This window comes from Mesoplodon mirus (genome assembly GCF_964341445.2).
Source record: "Mesoplodon mirus genome assembly, chromosome: 14".
NCBI classification, from domain to species: Eukaryota; Metazoa; Chordata; class Mammalia; order Artiodactyla; family Ziphiidae; genus Mesoplodon; species Mesoplodon mirus.
This window is the reverse complement of record NC_138990.1, coordinates 13729245-13750045: the sequence shown is the minus strand read 5'-3', so window position 1 is coordinate 13750045 and position 20801 is coordinate 13729245. Positions and strand designations below refer to the sequence as shown.

The window sequence follows — 20801 nt, the reverse complement described above, 5'->3', positions numbered from 1 at the left end:
GCAGTGCCCTGGCCGGGATGTATGGAGGGTATGAGCAAACCGGGGGACTCACCACCCTGTCATTCCTCAAGCCCCGTGGTCCCCAGGCAGCCCACTCTCTTTCCCCTCTCAGTCCTGGGTGCTTAGTTGTAAAAAGGAGGACCTGGGGGAGTAGGGTGACCCCACCTTCATGGAGCTAAAAATCTGTATCTTCTTTTAACTATTTATGATTGGTATTGATTGGCTCTGGTTGCAAAGTACTACTCAGAATTTTAGAAATTACCTGTTTCACCCTTTATTTTCATTCTCTATATAGAATAGTAGGATTTTAATGTCAGGAAGCGGTTTAACAGTAATCCTAGCCACTTTTTTCAGGTACTAACTGCAGTACCTATTGTGATTCCCCTGGTGATGTGCCCTCAGAGGGTACACACCGTGCCACCCTCGAACGCACTGCCTGAAAATGTATGGGTGACACAAGTCTGATTCCACATGCCGTAAGGGAACTTCTCATTAGGAAAAAGGTAAGTCTTGTAGTTCTGTGTGATTGGACTCTAAGGCAGGAGAAAGATCAATCATCCACTGATTTGTCTTGGTTAGTATTTAGGGCCTTTGTGGTATTAGATTTCTAGATAGACATATGCACATAATTGCCGGTTGAATGGTCGACTGTCTTGATGCCTTGCTTACTGACCTACTTTAAAACCACTGAATCGGAGCACTTGCCCAGTGCCCGAGTCTCTGCACGCCCCTGGTCTGTGGTCACCCTGCTTGTGTTGGATGGGACTCCCCGTGGACCAGCACCCCTCCCACCTCCCACGCTGGAGTCCAGTGGTCTTCATTCCTCCTCTGTTGGGTCAGCCTCAGTCTCAGTGTATTCCTCCTATGACACAATTTCCATCTGCTTTCACCTTCTGGTCACTGTCCTCTGGTCGTTCTGCTTGGTCAGTGGCCAGGACCCGTGCCGGGGCATGTGACCTAAGACTGCTTTCCTTCTCTGTGGAGGTCCTGTGGACCCAAAGCAAACGTCTGTCCTTTAAGACATGGCCGCCTTGGTCCTGTGCTGTGTCGGGCACCGGGCTGTGAGCACTGTGCTGCCCACCCGCTGACCCTGCTCTGCAGGCACAGAACAGGGCCTGCCATTCCTTCCTTTTGTAGGAAATGCTGGCAGAAACGTATGTGCAGAGGCTCATCATGGCGTTTTTTTATACCAACCAGAAAACTATTGGCAGTCCAGATGGTATGGGAAAACTTCTACGTTAGCCAGACTGTGGTGCTGTCTTCTAATGATGTTAAAAAGAATAATCACACGGAAAATGCTCCTGGTATAACGTTCAATTTCAAAAGGTTACAGAGTTCTTGGCGACATCCTAGTGTCATATTCTGTTTGTGCTGCTATAATAAAAATACCAGAGATTGGGTGGCTTCAATAATAAACATTTGTCTCACAGTTTTGGAAGCTGGAAGTCTGAGGTCAAGGTGCTGCCCCGGTCCGGCTCTGGTGGGGTCCCTCTTCCTAGCTTGTAGGTGGCCACCTTCTCACTGTCCTCATATGATGGAAGGACGGCAAGCTAGCTCCTTGACCTCCTCTTACAAGAGTACTAATCCCATTCATGAAGCCTCCACCATCATGACCTAACCACCTCCCAAAGGCCCCACCTACCAAGTACCATCACACGGGGGAAGAGATTTTAGCATATGAGTTTTGTGGTGGGCATGAACATGTGCTCCATAACATGTAATTTGGTATCAAGAAGTTCATAAGCATGACAAGAAGATTAGAAGGAAAATATATCAAAATGTTAATCGTGAATATTTTTGTATTCACCTACAGGTGGTCTTACCTGTTTTTGTTGTTGTATATGGAAAATCATCACAGCTAGCATTTATAATAGAATAAATTTAATAAATAATATATATTTAAAACTTTCTCTTAACGTTAATCTTCATTTTTGGCGTGCACAGCAGCTTGTCACTGTGGCATGTATGATTTCAGCATTAACTTGCTCATATGATTCGGTATTAACTGTCACGCCCCTTATGGTTTCATCCAGATGAGATCAAGCTTTTGGCTCATCACCATGAGTACTTCGATGGACATTAGCCCCCTAATTTACTCTTTTGGGGTCTGCCTCTTATTTTAGCAAAGTGAGTATTTTATTGTAGAACATCTTCATGTGGCAGGGTTACCGGTTGATTCAGTGCCCGTGAGCTGCCACTGCCTTACCTGCCGGGCTGTGCATGGGTCTGGAGCAGGGTCTGGATGGCGTCCGGCTGTTCTTCAGACCCATGAGTGACCTGGGCAGATCTATTAGTCCCTCTGAGCTTTGGTTTCCTCATCCATCAGGTGGAGACAGAAGTGCTCACTTCCAAGGGTTGGGGGACCTTTGCATAAGCTACTGGGCAGAGGGCGGCTGGTAGCGACTCGGTCACTATTTTCTTTGCTGTGCAGCGACCATCGTGGCCACGGCAGGTCAGCAAGCATGACGTAATGAAATGTTCTTTTCTCCTCTCCATGGAAAGGAGCTGTCGTTTCAGAAGTTTAGGCAACTCACAGGGAAGGGAATTATCTGCAAATGCTACTATAATTCTAAGCCTGCCAGGTCCCAGAACAAACAAACAAACAAAAAAAGAAAATCTGTTCTAAAAACTGGCCTCTGGGAGGGTGGGGGAGGTCCACATCACCCCTCACCTGCCCGTGAACCCGTATATCACCCTGAGAAGGAAACTTGGTGAATCTTTAGACCATGGAGAGACATCTGGAAACCCACACTGCGCCTGGCTCTGTCTGAACTGGGCCTGTGCTGGGGACACGTGTGGGAGATGGCCTATTGGATTTGGCAGAAACTCGACTGTAGTTCAAGACGTGTATTTGGAGCAAGAATGGTCTGCAGGCATACGACATAGGCTGAACTACTTTTTCCTGCGATCAGAAGTTATTGCACCTTTTTTCAAAATAAAAGTTATTTTGCTCGTGGATTTAACATTAGAAATATTCATTGCCTGACTAGAATCAAGAATTTTAAAACAGCTTTTTAATTTTTTTCCCCTTTTCCCTGAGGAAATTCTGCTCCCTTGGCCATCGTTAAGTTTTGGTTTTTGCTTCTGAGTGAGCGAATCATGAACCCTTGGGAACTTTTGCTTCACACACTGTGGGCTGACCAATGCCAACAGACAGTACAAACATTTCCCTGGTGCACGAGTTGAAGCCCAGTTTATAAGAGGCAGGCCTTCGTGGTTTTAAGTATTTGCTTAGGATGAGTTGATATTCCCAGTGTCCTGTGGGAAACCCAAATTCACTTTGCATTTCCTCTGTTCTCTACCCTGGACCAGATCCCCACTGCTCATGAGTAGAGTTGTGGTTCAACCAGACGGTGATGAAGCAGACCAGCCCCTGGGAGGGGGCTGCTTGGCCACGTGTGCCCGCGGGCCAGGAGTGAGGGCTGTACAAGGCCCGGTCTGGTGCTGGAGCCAGGGCCTTGAACCCGGGCTTTCGGCACGGGAGTCTGGCTCTCCGCACAGGGCACGATGCTGCTTTTAGTTTGGGTTTTGCGGGCCCTTCCTTAGGCGTGAAAATGGTTTTGGAGCTAAAATTTCTAAAAAATGGAACCAACCATTTCAGTCCAAGAGGGTGTATGTGTTAAAGTTAAAACTGGTTCTACACAATGATTCTCGACTATCTGAGTCGCCCTGGGAACTTTTTTTTTTTCCCAAAATAAGTCACGTTCCTGGACCAGAGCATGCGTCCCACTCCAGTTCCTAAAACATTTTGATGTAAGTGATTTATAGATTTAGTGAGTGATTTGAGACTTTTTTAACAGAAGCTTGCTGATGTGGAAGGGACCTGTTTTTCTCTTGCAAATGTGTGTCTGGCGGGGTCGGTGCGTGCATGTATGGGATGAGCCACACTTGACAACCTTAGTTTGGGTGAGTTTGCCGGGGAGGAGGCTAAAAGAAGGTTTCTTTTTTGTTTTTTCATCCCTTGAGAAACTTCTTAATGCAGAGTAGTCTAGAAGTGAATTCTGGATCTATGCTATGTTAGTATATATTTGAATTCAGACCTCAGTTTTACTTACAGCCGAGCATAAATTCTGCTAAACTGGTCAAAACAACTTGCCAACTTAAGGCAATGATTTGGTACGTGGCAGAACCACATATATTTGTTGATTTAAAGAGAATTCAGTGATATTTAAGGCAGTGGATGAGTGCCCGTGATTCCCTCTTTTGTCATGTAGATTTTATCACTGGGCTCGTTTGAAGCTTAGAACTGGGTTTTCTCTGTAAGGAAAGCCTGACACATACAATACACCATGCTTCGTTTTCTCTCCGGTCTTTTTTTCTGATAGTTTGATAGGAATTGTTGGAGTGGAAGGTTCCAGCAGGTGACCCAGGCCAGTCTTGGTCCTTCCTCTGATGCCGTCCAGTCCCCGGGGCAAGTCCCTCCACCTGCCTGGGGACCAGTGTCCTCCTGAATTGGGAGGATGTTGCAGCCAGTCTGCAGCCGTCAGAGCACTGAAGGATATCCGGTGTGGGCGGGGTGGGAGTTTAGTTTAGTTTACCGACCCTGTTTAGTCGGTATTGCACGGTGGTTTTCTCAGCGCGGGGCTAACCAAACCGTTGCACCCAGGATCTGAGCCCATGAGGTGGTAGAGCTTGGCCAGCAGCTGTGTCTCTGGAGGGGAAAGGGCCTTGGGAGGAAGAGGAAGAACCTGAGAACCTGAGCGGATAAAAAGACCTTTGATACCACCAGACCAGACATCTTTCAGTGCAGAATTTTGCACATCTTACATTTGTATTTGCCCTAAGGCAGTGACTCTAGCTTCCATTCTTTTCCTGTGTTGCGGGGGAGCACATGGCACAGCCACGGACAGAACACTTTTGTGGTTTGCAGAGAAGGCCTAGGATCCGCAGCCCCCCACCCCGCGAAGTGCCGTGTCGCACGCGGAGGTTAGGTGGTGGCTTGAATGAGGTTGGTACAGGCTGGTCAGTGGATCAAGGAGCTTGGGCTTCAACCATCTTTCTGATTGATCGCTCACGATACCGGTCAGAGTCTCTGCTCGCTTTAGCCTCTTGGTTTTCTGATTTTTTACACAGCGTTCAGTTCTTACACTTCTTTTTATCATTGAGTTTCCTACAAAAGGCTTTGGGGCTGTGTTCATCTGTGTCCCTTTCAGCATAAACGTGCTCTCCAGATGCAGAAGCTTCGTGAGTTTTGTAGGGAGAAGTCAGTCCAACTGCAACAGACATATGTTTTGAGGCCAAATATTTAAGCCATCAAATGTCCAAACACAATGATTCCGTCCTTGTGATTATGCAAAAGAGTGTCTGGAACTGAGGTGTAATGTTTTCTCTCTTGATAACGATGTGGGATAAAAAGAGGCAGCTGCCTCTTGTGAATTTATTCTAAGTGGGAAGCTTTCATTATGCCTTATCCTTCTGGTGTGTTATCAGTCACCATATATCTGCGTTAACAGATGAGCGCTTCACTTAGTGCATTGCCAGTATAAATTTTAACTGCATAGATAACATTACAAGCTTTTACACGTCTTAATTGGAAAGCTGTTTTGGATGTAGCTTTTCAGGATTCTCTTTTTTGCCCCTTGCCTTGGTCTCCACTATCATTAGGACAAGATAACAGTGATGTTTAAGACCTTCATGTGAACTAAGGAGAAGAGATTTTTCGTCACCTGTTTCCTGCCGCCAGTGTTAAATTTTATAGAGGAAGCCACACACACTCTGTAATCAAAAATTTTTATATTTGTAGTTTAAGTTCTCATTTAATTGGTTTTTGATTTGGGGCCCGGAACAACGGATGGGTACCGAAAGCTAGTAACTTCAAAACTGTTAACACTTTATTTCTAAGGAACGGTCTTAAGTGAACTAACATGTAGAGTTGTATATTTACAACTTCCCTGGCTGTAACCACTTAGCCAATCCCAATCCAGAATTCACTTCTAGACTACTTTGCATTAACCTTAACCACTTAAGTCTTAACCACTGCCGAGGTTACAGTTTAACCCTGGCAGTGGTTAAGACGCCACGCTTCCACTGCAGGGGGTGAGGGTTCTATCCCCGGTCGGGGAACTAAGAACCCGCATGCCACGTGGTGTAGCCAGAATAAAAGAAAATAAAAGGTCTCCAAAAAGCATTTCTCTTTTTGTAGTTTTGCTGGAGTGAGTAGTGAAATAAATTGTCTGCATAGGAATTTCCCTCCACTGTCAGTGGAAGGGTCATGAGGTTGGACTTGTTCTTCTGAGTAAGACAGCACAGGCACGGTCAAGTCCTCCGTGATACTCTGGAAGGAATCTAAGACTATGGAAATAGTGACACAGCTGTCCTGGGGACAGTGGGGCTAGCGGCAGTGTAGGGAAAGCAAGGAACAGTAGTGTCCTGTGTCTTGCTGCCCCCGGCCAGACCCACTGCAGACCACAGCCACACGCTCTTCAGAGCATCGTGTTTCTGGAGCATCCCGAGGGGGACCAGAGTGGTGATGGAGGGCATTCCCAGGGCTCGTCATCAAGGCACATGGAAGGAACTGGTTCTGGACCAGATTTGGGGCACGAGGTGGCAGTTGCATTGATTTAAAAGAGGGGTAATGATTTGAGAGGGGTCATAGATTGTCTTTGTACCCCCAGGGGACAGAATCTCGGTTGGGGTCGGGGTTAGAAGAGAACATTCCGGCTCCCAGGAGGGAGAAGTTTGTAGCGCCTAACGCCTATCAGCGAGGACTGCAGTGCCTTAGGAAAAGGGGTGCACCAGGCCCAGGGCGGGCGACCAGGCATCATGGTGCAGGAGACTCCTGCCAGGTCCCCCACCTGGCGGAAGATGCTGGCTTCTGCTGTGACCCAGAGTTAGCCAGGGTATGTCCTTGGACATAGACATAAAAACGCGGGATCTGGGTTTGCTCCTGGCCTTGGCTTCTAGAAACTATGTGTGTAGAGGACAGCTCAGGGGAGATGGGTAACTAGGTCTTGTGAGGTTGAAGAAGGCCTGACACGTTCATCTTAATGCCTTTAGGTTCATATTTTATTGGAGGATACAGTTAAGGTCAAAGGGGGAAGATACGAACACTAGTTTCCAGACTCGTGTCCAGCTTCACAGCCTTGGTTTACTGGCGGTTTCCAAATGGTCAGACTAGAAATTGATCAAAGCAGCTCATTTTGATTTTCTTACTCACGGCCACGTAAAAGCAGTGGGCAATACACATGGAAAGGCTAAGTATGAAAACCCCGGCTACACCACATTCGCTTTCTTAGTTTTTTTTTTTTTTGTCCTAGCAGCTATTTATAAAGCACCGTCTTGAATTCATGCAACTGCTCAGGCTTGACCCATGGGTGTACCAGGGAAAAACAGGTTTAGGAACTTCCTGAGTACTGATGCTGAATACTGTCTCTTTATTTTATTTCTAATCCATTTCATTTTCATCCAGTGGTTCCGTGGAATTGATACAGTATTTATCAAAAAATAAAATGATGGGATTGAGAAATAATAGACCCAGAAGGGGAGGGGTGTGTTTGTGTGTGTGTGTGTGTGTAATTGGGTTCTGGCTCGTTTGCTTTCTGAGAACCATCAGAGTTGAAGGTGATTTCTGATAGCATTTACTGCAGTCAGTAAATGATAGTAAATGACTGATAGTCAGTTACTATCATGGCAGCGGCCCTCCTTCCCCTGTGGCTGGGAATTCTGGAGCTGCTGAGACAGCTCCGTCACTCAGGTGGGTTTCCTAAGGAAACCTTGGCCAGCTGTCTGGTTGCTTCCTTCTTGTAAGCTGTGGATAAATCTCAATTGATAAAGATATTTCTGAAGATAGCCCCTTAAGTAAGGAGGCTGTTGGGTTGAATAAACATTCCAGAATGTTTACTTTCCAAATGAGTGTTGACCTTCACAGTGGCCACCTGCACGAGCAGTGAAGGCTTCCTCAGAACATTCTTTTTTGGAATTGGTTTAGCCCTGTTTTCAGAGCCAGCAAGGAAGTGGTCCTTTGTGTCTTTTGGTTCAATCCAGAGTCTGCTCAGGGCTAAAGATGTACAGCCCCGAAATGCCAGGAGGAGGGGCTTGCTTTCTGCTCCACAGTCCCTGGTAAGTGCCGGGCAAAATGAGCACTTATTTGCTTGTTATGTTCTGTGGTGTGTTTAAAATAAAAACAATAATTTCTTCAAAGTCATATATTCCACGTCTCTTCAGGGACCAAGAAACCCTTTCTCAACTCTGAGTTGACTATTGATTCAGAGCTCAGTTCATGTTGATTCGTTGAAAATCTAATCTCAATTCTACCCCGGTATTTGTAGCTCACCGAACATCTGAAAACAGTAGAGAGTGAAATGTTTCCGTGGATTTTCGTTTGGTTTCTGGTTCTGCACTTGAAGCTCCAGTAGTGATGTGCTGGGAACTCAAACAGCCGCTGGCCCTGGGACGTGAGAGCATCCTGTCCCCAAGGAGGATGGCAGTGGTGAGAGCGCACGTGTAAGACACGGTCCCGCCGCCCCCAGGATGGTTCTCGTCCTCCGAACAGCAGCCCGGCCGGGTGTGGAAAGATGGCAGTGAACGTCCGCATGTGACCTCAGCTCCTTTGAACACCTGCCGATCGGAACAGTGGGGTGGAAGCGGTTGGACGTTCAGGAAAAATCGGAAGCTTTGGCTTGACCGATGTCGAGCTCATTATGCATCGACAATCTCGTTTTTTAAAATTTTCCCACTCTCGCTGGCGGTGCTAGAGAAAGCCCTTTCCGAAAGCCTCAGCCTGATTTCACTATCAGCCACTTAACCACGATATTAATTTTTTTTCAGTCGCTGAGCTTTTAAGATTTGGAATTACCCTCTGGGCTGGAAACTAGTTTTGTAGCTGAACCACAACAGTCTATTAATGCAATGCTGCACGCCTTCCAGTAACTCAGAGCTCTTTGGTGTTGAAAAAATGTCCTCCTTTCTACGCACCCGGCACACTGGTATAGAAAAATAGATTAATCAGAGACCTCGTGGTTTTTTTGGTGTTGGGGGTTTTTTTCCTATAGGAAATCAGGTTACCTGAAATGCTAGATTCTGAAATGCTAGATTTCAGAAAACTCTAGCATTGTTTCCAAGAGTTTTCATGAAAATTCAACTAACATATCGCACTTTTGACAGAATTGCCTGTGTGACACAGTTGCATTCCAGAGTTTTGATTAGCGGCTTTGGTTAGAAAATCTGGGCCCAGCAAGTTCCCCAGCTCAGAATGGTGCTTACAGGATCGGAGCCGGCCTTGTGTGGACTTCTGGTTACAGCTTTGGAGCAGTAGCTTTACGTTAAGAGCTGTTTATATTTCATTGTGCCTTTTCCTCTTCCCTCCCCTCTCCTCTCCCATTTTAGCACCAGGTTTATGGCATGAAATGCTTTCTTAAATGCTGAAACGACATTTTCTATGGGTGAAAATACACCTCATCACAGTTTCCTCTTTGAAGTTCTTATGTTTATGTAAAATTGCCTTAGTTAAAAATGTGATCTAAGTAATAAGAGCTTTTGTTTCAAATAAAGACCCATTTTATTGCTGAGGTATCAATATTTGCGGCTGTTAAGCACATTGCAGAGAGCATAGTAAAATGTTGATGTTTGATGCTTATCTGTCCTACAGGCTAGAGATATAAATGTAAATGATCTTTTTGATAAGAGGATTATGTTAGCATGGGAGCAGGCAGATTGAGTGTCTAGAAAGGATTGTAGGAGTGAGGGTGTGTTTTTTTGAGTGTCCCCTGCCCTTGAACCCCCCACCAGCTCCAGGTTCACCTTCGGAAGACCGAGCCATGGATCCCTTCCGCATCGTGGTGGTTCGTGCTCTGGGTCACTGTGGGGCAGAATTCAGCAAACTGGTGATCAAGGGAATAAAAACCTTAATTCTGGCTCCAACCAGTGCTGCCATGGGGCTGACAAGCAAATTCTCAGGTCAGCCAGACCCCATTCTTAGTCCTGCTAGGTTCTCACGTGACATGAGACCACATGTGACAGACACCAACATTAAACTAGTGATGAAGTTAAGAAAAAGCCCCCGGCCGCCCCCTCACCACCAAAAGGAGATATTTTGTTACTTGAGAAATAATCTTTGAAAGTTAGGTGGTAAAAATCCACTGTATTAACTGAGATTAAGGCCACCCTTTTAAAATATAGGAATAGAATGCCTTTGAAAGTATTCAAAATAGAATTTTTATCTTACGATCTTACCTTAAAACCAATACTGTCTGTATTTATGGGCTAGGTTTTATTGCAGGGTGAATGTTGGTCATTAATTTTAGGTTTATTCAAAGAATAAGAACAGTATTTGCTTCTCAAAAAACTCTTAACAATTCTTAAAGCCAAGTGGCGATAGCTGCTGTGTTAGAGTAATCCAGACACATCAGTCTCCTTTGCAAACGTTAATTTATAGTGTATGTTACTATTCCGTAGAAACTTCAAAAAGTATATATACGTAAGCACGGTTGCTAGCTCTCTTACTGATCGGTTTTATCAGTTAGTGTATGCTCAGCCTGGTGTAACCAATTATCTTTGGCTAATACAACTCTCCCAGCTCCTGCGTGTTCCCCAAAGACACACGTCTGGGCCCCAGAACTGATCTGTGGTTTCTTCTTCCTGCTCAGGATTTCTCAGGGCCTGGTCTGTGGACCGTCTGCACCAGGAGCTTGTAAGAGTACAGCCTCCAGGGCCTCACTGCCAGACCACGGGGGTGTGTTTCTCTCTGTGCATTTATTGAAGCTAGCAGTTAGAACTCTTCTTTCTGTAGAAGAAACATTTGCTTATCTTCTTCCCCCACAAACAGCAGGACATTTATCTCTAAGATGAACAAGTTGGATCTGGCCCCCAAGGTTCCACGTGTCCTTCTCAGCTGCTGGCCAGGTTGACGCAGTCACCAGGTGCTCATTTTGATGTGCACCGGCTCCAGTGGTGGTGCTCCTGGCCATCAGCCCTCCCGTGAGCCAGACAGAACTTTCTAAACCACATAGGTAAGTGAGGGTGTTAAATAGAATTCAGTAGACTTCTCCTGCAGGTTGGGGGAAATTAACCGGGGGAGTTAACTTTGTTTTGTGTTATAAGAATATAAGGTATGAGTATCCTTGTCCAGAAGAAGTTTATCATTTAGTTGAAGTTTAACATTTAATCTGCAGGGATGTAAGCTCGTGGGAGCAGGGCTTGGACATCTTTGGTTGCTGTACCCAGACCGTCTCCTGAGCAGTGTCTGGCTCATGGGCATTCATATTCATTGGGTAAATTAGTGAGTATCTTGATTTACTAAACTTTGGGTAACTTGCCAACAGTTTTTACCAGTCTGTAATCTTTGTAAAATATGCAGTCTAGATTTCACAGATTTTCTTTGGATAATTGGCATTTTCTGCGTTTCTGACTCTAGGATTGAAGGCAGATTTACTCTCTTGAAGAGAGCCAAGTGTAGTGAGAAATGAGTGGGGCTCTGGCGCCCGGGAGAGGTGGGTGACGGGGGTTCTGAGCGACCACGTGGCATCCTGTGCGCTGGTCTGGTCACTTGTATCTGTGGATACATGCGTCTCCCTGAGCTAACTGCAGATGATGAGCACAGTGATCATTCTAAGAAACGAGGCTTTCCTTTCCTTCCAGGGTGAGTTAACTTTGTAACAACAGCTGCTAAAGTCAGGGAAAGAGCACTTGATTGGCTGATAGTATAAAAAGAGAGTAATGATTTGGTACCTGTGATGGACAAAATCCTTAAAGCACTGAAAACCCAGGAGAAGGGAGTGAACTATTATTACAGACCACTTGGCATCACATATACCCTGGAATTCTGTTTTCTGCTGGTTTAGCTACTTAAAATTTAATTTTAATAGGCTTGTACAGAGTAACGATAGAATTTGTGACAGGTACAGCCAAGGCAGTCTTCTGTGTGGTTGGAGGGGTGTTGTCACCTGGCTTATCCCAAAAGTTTCCTGTCATCAGCCTTGGTGTTCTTCCTCAGGCATCCTTGGGGAAATCTCCCCTCTGGCTCGTCGCCAGCACAGATGATTCTGGAGAGGATGCACATGTGTTCTTTGTTCAGTGCCCCCACACCTGTGCGCACACACGCACGCACACGCACACATAGGCACACGCATGCGCGCGCGCACACACGACGCCCTGCCTCTCAGCCTTTGTGGGATCGTCGTTCATTTCTCTTGGGTGAGGGCTGGGGGACAGAGAAGTTGGGGCAAGAGATTGAGAAGACTTGGTAAAAACTCCAAAAAGAGTTCACTTTTAAGTGCTTTTGTAGACCTAGGAACCAACATCACTTTTATTTGTAACGATAAATAAAACTTAATACAACATACAAAACTTCTTTTTTTTACAGAAATACAGAACAGAAAGCTATATTCATGTTATGGCAAAATCTGATTATCATAGGTGCTGAAATTTTTCGCTGTGGTTAAAACGTAACACGTGTGTTTAATTGCCAGTAGAGTGTGCTCCTTTTAACAGGAAGTTAGCGTAAGCTGCATGTGAATAGCAGTTGAAATCCAATAATCTCAGCTCTTTTCCTGTTACCCGTGTTACCCAGCTGTTCTCTGAGTGTGGAGAACACTTTTCCTCGTGGTACTTGGAGAATATCGTCTTCCTGATGCTCGGTGGATCTTTGGACAGCTCACATTTTTGTGCTCCATTTTTGGCCGTCACGTGGCTTTGAAATGGGCTCGTTAACCAACGGCTGAATGTACTGGGTGTGGATGGGAGTGACAGCTTAATGAAAGGGGGAACCTCCCTCTTTCTTCTCCTTTCAAAAAAGCCTTTGCTCTTACACCCAAAACATTTCCTCTCTCCATACGGTGTTTGCAGACGTGAGGCCATGTTTATTGGCTGCATTAATATCGAAACAAAACATGCAGTTATGCTTTAATTTGGCCCCTTGGTGGCACTTGTGCAGACTGGCTGTGTGTCACTGCACCTCCTTCCATGGAAACAAGCTCATTCATTTCTCAGGTTTTCACTGACTTTGCTTTGAATGCAACCATTTCGTATTCCTCAATGACGTGTGACCTTTTCCTAGGAATGTTACCTTGCCTTAAGATCAAAATATAGTAGTTATTTTACGGACAGCCTAAACGTTTACACTCTCCTACGTTTCAAGGCTGTTTCTTGGGCGGTATCGATTGTGCCGTTGTTGCGTTAGTTTGCCTTCTCGAAATGGAAGTGTGTAATTCACTGGCCAGGAGATTTTTAAATTTGGCAATTCTGAATCTCCAGTTGTTGTTGAAAATTAAATTACTCTGTATTCCTTATTCATGAACCAGAGTTACGTAGCAGGGCCTGCCACCATAATCTCGAATGCATGATTGTAGCTCTTGAAGTTAGGGAGCGTCCCAAAACATGAAAGCGTGTGTGAGATGGGCTTGCTTCTAGAAACTGACCTTTGGGACTTTCTAAATGATCTATGGAAAACAATGTGATTTTTGTTCTGTTTGTTCTGATGCAGCTTCCATGAGGCAGTCTCAGGCTGTACCTGCAGATATGCGTCCGGAGATATGGATTGCGCAAGAGTTGCGGCGTATTGGAGACGAATTTAATGCATATTACCCAAGGAGGGTAATGATGTTTTCTTTACTCCCTTTCTCCCTCACACCCTACCTCTCCCTGCCATTTAAAAAAAAAAAGAAAAGAAAAGACTAGTAATAATCCTGTGCTTATTCTGGAAATGAGCGGTATTACCTGTGTGTGACCTACCATTCTTCCTCCTTTCCCATTTTCCATTTGTTTTATGGCTGAATGTAAGTGGTGGCCATTAGACAGAATCCGAGGCCGACCAAGGGATGGTAGGAGCACAAACCTTAAACCCTCCATGCTTGAAAAAAAAAGGGATTATGTATATGCTTTGAAATATTCCCATATAAATATTAACGTAGTCTTCAAGCCAGGGAGGGAGTTTCAGCCCTCCCTGGAGGCAGTTTGGGTCAAAAGTCAAGAAATTTTTAAATTTCCATCTTCACTCAGCCAAAGGGAAGGATGCCAGCTCTAAAGTAGAAGTCTCCCCCTGTGATTTGCCAGGCAGTGAGTCAGAGCAGGGGGGCCTCTGTGTCATTCCAGCCCCCACTGCTGTCCTTGGTGTTCATTTATTGAAATGGATTAGGAGGCCAATAATTAATAGCCTGTAATTTGGGGTATAAAAATTTTGCACCTCAAATTGAGTGCCACTGGGACTTTTGAGGTGTGCTGTTGGCTCAAAAAACAAAAAACAAAAAACAAAAAACAATTCAGCCTTAGGTCTTACTCTGCAGGCACAGAGTGTATTTTGTTTTGCCCAGTGGCAATATATGTTACCATTTGGACACCTTATTCCCGTGGAAGACATATTAAAATGTGTAGGGTTTCACTCAGGGAGTTAGGCTCTTATGAGCATGTGTGACTACTTCCTGTAGGGGTACACCAGCAAATGTGTGAGAGAATGTGATTTTGGCTTGCTTACCTTTTTTCTGGCAACCATGTATGAAGGTATTTCTGTTGATTTATCGAAAAGGAAGCACTTAACAATTACTTTCTACAAAATAAGATTTAATGTCATTCTTTCTTACTGTGTTACTTTTCATCTGACTCCTTTTCTTCCAAATATTATTGTTTCATATGAATACTTTTTAAAGATTTTTTTTCTTTCTTTTTTCTTCTGGAGGGAGTTTATGCTTAGGACCCCCCAATATTTCTGTCCTGCTTTAAATGTGAGCCTCTTTTGTAGCTAGCTGTTGCTTAGTAAACAGACGCTACCTGTAAATTGCTTTCAATCAGTCTTGTTTTCCTGTTACATACAATGCCTTTTAAGCTTTTTTAAACATACATGGAGATGTTTTCCCATTGCAAGAGAGTCTTTCATTTCTTCAGTGTAGAATCTCCATGAGGGAGTTCGGGAGTTTCAGAAAACTCACGCTGGATCCTCTTCATCCCTTCTATAGGGTGTGTATGTGTGTGTTTGATGGGAAATGTGCTGTCGTGTGATTCTGTCATTAAACGGGAAATGTCACATTAATGACATTAATGGCTCCGGAATTTCTTGTGATACTGGGTCTAGCTGGCAGGATGCCTGGCAGCCTACACCTGACGGGGACCCGCTCACAGGACATAAATTCCCTCTCAGCCTAGATCTGAAATGGCAGTCACTCTGGCAAGGTGGGTGGTCTTGCAATTTGCCGCAGAAGTTACCGTTACCCGAGTTCTTCTGCCTCGGTTTCGCTGGTGGGGTTTCGGGGTTACTGTTTGTGTGTGGACTCGGCTCTCCCGCTTGACTAGGAGACAGTGGTCAGAAACGGGGTCCTAGGGTATTCGGGACGTCGGTCCCTTCAAGAGGGTAGGCTGAATATATCCAGTCCTGATTCTGGAACGTGTCACGAATCCAGCAGGAAGAGGTCACTTCTCACGGCTATGGTGGCTTCTCAGGCTGAGCCTGGGCCGTGAACTGACCGGCGCGCTGGGCTTGCCACCTCCCCATCCCATCTCAAAGTGGGTGGTAGAGGTCCTTAGGGCTCCAGGCCTGGCTTGGCTGGGGCTCCCCAGGAGAAGTGAGGCTGTCGGGCTCTGGTGCCTTCAGAGTCCGGGGAGCTCTGGACACCGAGATGAGTCAGCACAGCTCCATCCTCAGGGGGTTGGATGAGAACCTTTGGCCAGAGAGCCAGATGTGTTTAAGAAGGTTTTGCAAAAGTTTCTCTTTGAACTTACATGAAGTATCAGTGACTCTGTGATTCGCCTGAAGTATCAGTGACTCTGCAGAGCTTTCCCCCGAGCCTGCCTGGATGGGTCTGGCTGATGCATCTCTGTGGTGGCCCCGAATGGTCGGTGGTGAGACATGGGCTAGGGTGGCGGGGGGTTGGAGCACAGCCATGCCCACACATAGGCTGCCGAGGTGGGGGACAGTTCAGATCATGTGCAGAGGAGACACAGGCCACTGGGGGGGCTCTTAATCATCAAGCCTCTCCCTTGCAGGTGAGAGAAGAGCCTCTCACAGTTCACAGCTCGCCTCCCCACCGTGCTCCCAGTGTTATTACACAGTTTAGTGTTGAAGATGCTCATATCTGTTTTTTCAAATGAGCTGTAACCTGTTTGTTCTCAGTGCTTTGGGTAAGATAAATAGAAGTGAGTCTCATCACAGTATTTCTCAATATTTGTAATCGTGAACCTTATTTGGCATCTCTTAAAAAAGAACCAATGCAAAAATGCAGTCGCTAATCATTGAAAGGACTCTAGCTTTCTAAGAAGTCTGGAATGTCGGGGGGGGGGTGAGTAGAGACAGACTAGCTTATAACCTCATTTTTCAAAAACGAAACAGACTTGCTCTCCAGGTCTTATAAACAGCCAGTTCAAAACAGCAGACTCTGAAACTCGGGATAGTGACACAGTGACCCCAGGGCCGCAGACGCCTGTCTTAAGAGTTGTTGGATTCAAAACAGTCCATTGTCTGCGGTCACACTGATGGGCCATTGTTGACTATTGGGGGTGGAAATCTGGGGAGGAAATGGGAGGGATTTTGCTTCCAAGTTACGCACTTGTCTGTCCGGGGAGGTGTCCCTTCTTGGCAAGCAGAGTCCGTCGCCGCGCTGCTTTATGGTGGATCGGAGCCTTTTAAATATTCGGTGTCTCTACTTGCTTAATACTGTTACAGTACGTTTTGTAAAGTGTTGGTCTTTTGTTGCCATAAGCCTTGCAAAGCCTGACAGGATATTTTCCCGTTTTTTCAGTTAGAGCAATAGAGGAAGTTGTCGTGTAGTTGTCATGTGCTCAGTGCACTTGAGGGCAGTGGGGAAGCATATGAGACGGAGCTGTGGAGTCTGAATCCTTGAAGCAGGAGGTGAGAGAGGCACAGGTGAGCGCAAAGCCCCGGTGCATGTTCCCTTCTCCTTTAGTGACTCGGTGGGTGTCATCGCCCCAAATGAACCCTGCCAGGGCAGGGCGACCCGCCCCTCTACCTGATGGGAGTTTTACTGCTCCCAAGTCTGGTGTATATTTGTAACTTTCTGTTTTGAAATAATTGCAGACTTTTACGCCAAAGTTGCAAGAATGGTACAAAGACCCCTCTTGTATCTGCCACACGAGTCCCCTGCTGTTAACATTCTGCCACGTTTGCTTTAACGTCCTCCCTCCTTGGACCTACCTGTGTGCAAACTACTTTCTGAACTATTCGAGAACAAGCTGCAGGCACGATACTCCTTTACTCTTAAATTCATCAGCGTGTCCTTCCTAAGAATGAGTATTGTCCTGTGCAACCGCAGAGTAATTAGCAAGATTGGGAAGTTAACAACGTGGCGGTACCGTTGTGTCATCTGTGGGTCTTACGCAGACTTCGCCAGTCGTCCCAACAGTGTGACATCGTGTCCTCCTCCGTGCATCGTATCGGGAGGCACAGGGTGTCAGTTTGTCCTGTTCCTGGGACTCTGGTCAGAGGTGGTGTCCTCCACTACAAAGTCAGTACTTTTCCATTTGTCATAGAAGGAAAGTGTGTATAAATGAGGAAGAACTTCCCTTTCTCCCCTGTGTTTACTTCGTTTGTCAACTTTAGTTCATGGGTCCGTGTTTAGTTGAGCAGGTTATTATGTGTCCCTCTCGATACTTAATGCTCAGATTGTCACAGATTTGGCCAGTGGCAGCCCCGTGGTGCGTCTCTACCATGTCATTAGGCATGAAAGTGCTGCAGCAGCCTAGGCACACGTAGAGCATGTAGTGGGACAAAACCCAAGGGTCCAGAGAAGTGGTGGAGCTCTGGGATCCATTGCTGGATGACCTGCAACCATACGGTGTCCTGGCTCCATAGCTCCCCATGTCCAGCTCTGTGAGATTCCGAGGAGGGAGGGCGAGGGCTCTCGGGGAACACCAGGCAGCCAGGGACATCAGTGGGGAAACTGCGTCTCTCTCTGGGGCTCTCTGAAGAGTGCAAGCAGCTGGTGGGGAGCCGCGGTGCAGCGGCATCTGTGTGTGTTGCAGCAGCTGGCACCTTGATGCCTCCTCTTCCCCATGGCTGGGGGCCTCCACCGAGGCAGCCAGCTTTCCTGTTGTTTTTGATAGCCTCTGCTGGCTTCTTTCACAACTCAGAAATTGCTTGAGCGCAAGTCGAGGTCCCATCTGCTGGAGGGAGCGTCAGCAAGTGTGGGCTCCGGTCCCCTGCAGGCGTGGGATGCTGTGTGCTCACCGCAGGTTCTTGGGGATGGTGTCCAATTGGATGGGATTCTTGGCCCTGGCTGGGGTTGCAGTCTGAGGCCATGGAGAGGGTGCTAGACCCTTGAGAACGTGAAGACACGTGCTCTTGGGGTGATCAGCCCCATTCTCTAACCAGCATGCCCCGGCTCCCCCCTGCCCCCAGTACCGAGGCTGGGATCCCTCACCTTCTTGCCTTGCCATCAGCTTGTCCAGCCTAAGGCACTCTGTGCTCCAATAGGCTGCCCTTGGTTAGCTGTGGCATGGGGATGTCCCGGTGGGGGGCTGCAGTGGACAGCAGCACGTGATGCTAGGACAGGCTCTCTAGAAGGGCCAAGAAGTAGATGAAAACCCTTTCATTGTTTGATCACGAGAGACAGTGTATCTTTTGTTCACACTGCCTGCCTCCTACTTCTGTCCCGGGCGTGTGCAGGCATGAACTGACCGAACGACACAGAGGGAAGTGCAGCCCTGAACCACACAAAGTGGAGAAGAAAAGGTGGCTTGCAGACTGGTACTGAGGGAAACAACAGTTTAATTGGTGTCAACACATTAGCATTTTCATGTAAGTTGACCCTGGAACATCAAAGGGGCTCTGGGTGCCGACCCTCCTTGGAGTCAAAAATCCACGCACTGCCATCCCTGCCTCAAGACAAAGGAATTGATAAATGACTCACCCAAGGGCAGGAAGCTGAAACTGTTTGGACAGGATCAGGACTCAAACTCTAGTCCTTTTGATTCCACATACTGTGATCTCATATTGAACCCAACCTTTTCCCCCCACTTCGCTAACGTAAAGATCTGTAAAATGAAACAGGTACCGTACTGAAAAAGCTCCGTGTGTAAGTGAACCTGCACAGTTGAAACCCGTATTGTTCAAGGGTCAGCTGTACTATATGTGAACTTGAAATCTGTATGTGTTGTCTTTCCTCACAAGTGAAATTCCCTGTGCTGTTTGATGCTCGTTTTCGGAAGGGATATTCTTCTATAGATGGTCTTCTGTAGCTAGTGGACGGGGAGAGGTCAGAATTGTAGTTTGTTGGGTAATAGCGTAAACCGTACTTACGTCCAGAGATGCATGTTCTCAGACGGCCCTCTTTTGAGGCCTTCGTTAATCCCATGTTGGAGTTGAACAAAATGAGATGCTTTCTGTTACTGTCTGAGAAATGAATAATGAAAAATCTGCATATCAAACATTAAAACCGGGCCCATCCTATCTCATGAGATGATGCCCCACATTTGTCTCACACAGGTTGATAGAATGACAGTTTTCGTAGCACAGCCAGCCGTGGGCAGGATAAATTGATGCCTGCCATTTATTTGGGATACAGTTTTCAGGTTTAATGAGTGTCTTCCATGGAGTTGGATAGGGCAGTTGCGGTCTCAAGAGCCTTGCACACCTGTCTGACACGTGCCATATCCGTACCACACGGACAATGATGAGATGAAGAGAATGAGCCCATCACGGAGATGCCGGAGCGTGTGAGAGAGAAGAGCCTCCCTCCTGTGACATCGGCTCTGCTGTGTTTCCCTGAGACCTTCCCGGAGAGCATGGGGTTCAGATTATCTCCATGGAGACCGTGGCTGTGGAGGGCTGAACGGAGGGCTTTCCGTGACTTGTGGGGGACAAAGGGTGATCTCATAGTAAGATGCAGCTCACAGACAACGGCAGGGACCTCGGGGTCAGACTCCGTCTGTCCACCTTCAGGAGCCCCATTTTCGGTCAGCCTCTTAGGGATGTAGTGACGATTAAACCAAAGCACTTAGAGACGCATCTAGAAAATGCCGTCCATTGTCCCGTGCTACCATCCTGCCTTCTCTCACTTTGAACTGTAGTTGAGACTTTTCTCCATCGGTCTTTAAGCTTTGGATAGAGAGACCCTAGTAACTTTGTTCACCTATGTGTCTGCTAAGTACCCAGCTCGTTAAAGGAAATGTCGTGGGGGGGGGACCCCAGGGGCGGGGGGGGTGGGGACCCCGGACGTGCCACGTCTGTCTGGGTTACACAGATGTGAGCCGAGGTTGAGGCGCTGGTGTGTGTGTGAATGGCTGGGTGGGCACCAAGCTGGATGTGGCTTGTGTGCTCGCTCACACTGCCCGTGAGGGCGCCGTTGGGCTGTGGCAGGTGGGCACACCTGCATGGCTGCCTGGCCCTTGAGGCACCGCAGGCCATCAACACATAACCATTGGGAGACGCAGGTGCCTGGAGGGGGACTTCAGAGAGGTCGAGCTGGGTTTTTTTTTTAATCTCTTGAGGAGGAAATGGAGATGTACTTTGAGGCTCGGCCCTCCTGCAGACATACAGAAATAATCGGCCTATCACGTCATCCTCCGCTAGACTTCTTCCAGTTGAGCCAAAGCAGAGGGGTTTGAGCTGCGGTTAAAGTGCTTACATCTCATTAGCATTTGTCGGAGGCCGGGGCATTTTAGAACAGCGTGTTCTTGCTCTGCATCTAATATTTTGTCTAATGGTGCCTTGTGCGGGAGTTGTAAGAGCCGTCTCTCCGGCTTCTCCGTGGTTGACGTAGTGACACACCTCGAAGGTCACGGGCCAGGGTTCTTCATTTCAGCCAGCTGGAGCCGTGGGGCCTGGGGGCCGACAAGTTACCTAGAGATATACTGCGGGGAGGGGGAGGTATTGTACTAAGAAAATCCAGTGCATGCCAGGTTAATGGGAGAAGTGAGTATTGGTC

General features: G+C 46.9%; 1 protein-coding gene across 17 annotated transcripts in view; it reads left to right on the top strand.

The window, feature by feature from the left end:
* Positions 1-20801, top strand: part of BCL2L11 (BCL2 like 11) — a 46113-nt gene that overhangs the window by 14910 nt on the left and 10402 nt on the right. For 5 of the 17 annotated variants that reach the window (XM_082642648.1, XM_082642652.1, XM_082642646.1 and 2 more), the window contains 2 exons: positions 13418-13527; positions 14812-14927. The exons of 1 other annotated variant lie outside the window; for it this stretch is intronic. In XM_082642648.1, the coding sequence (XP_082498774.1) occupies positions 13418-13527; positions 14812-14925 (224 nt within the window). In that variant the 3' untranslated portion in view covers positions 14926-14927. 11 more of the 17 variants (XR_014295927.1, XM_082642647.1, XM_082642641.1 and 8 more) reach the window with 6 other exon arrangements.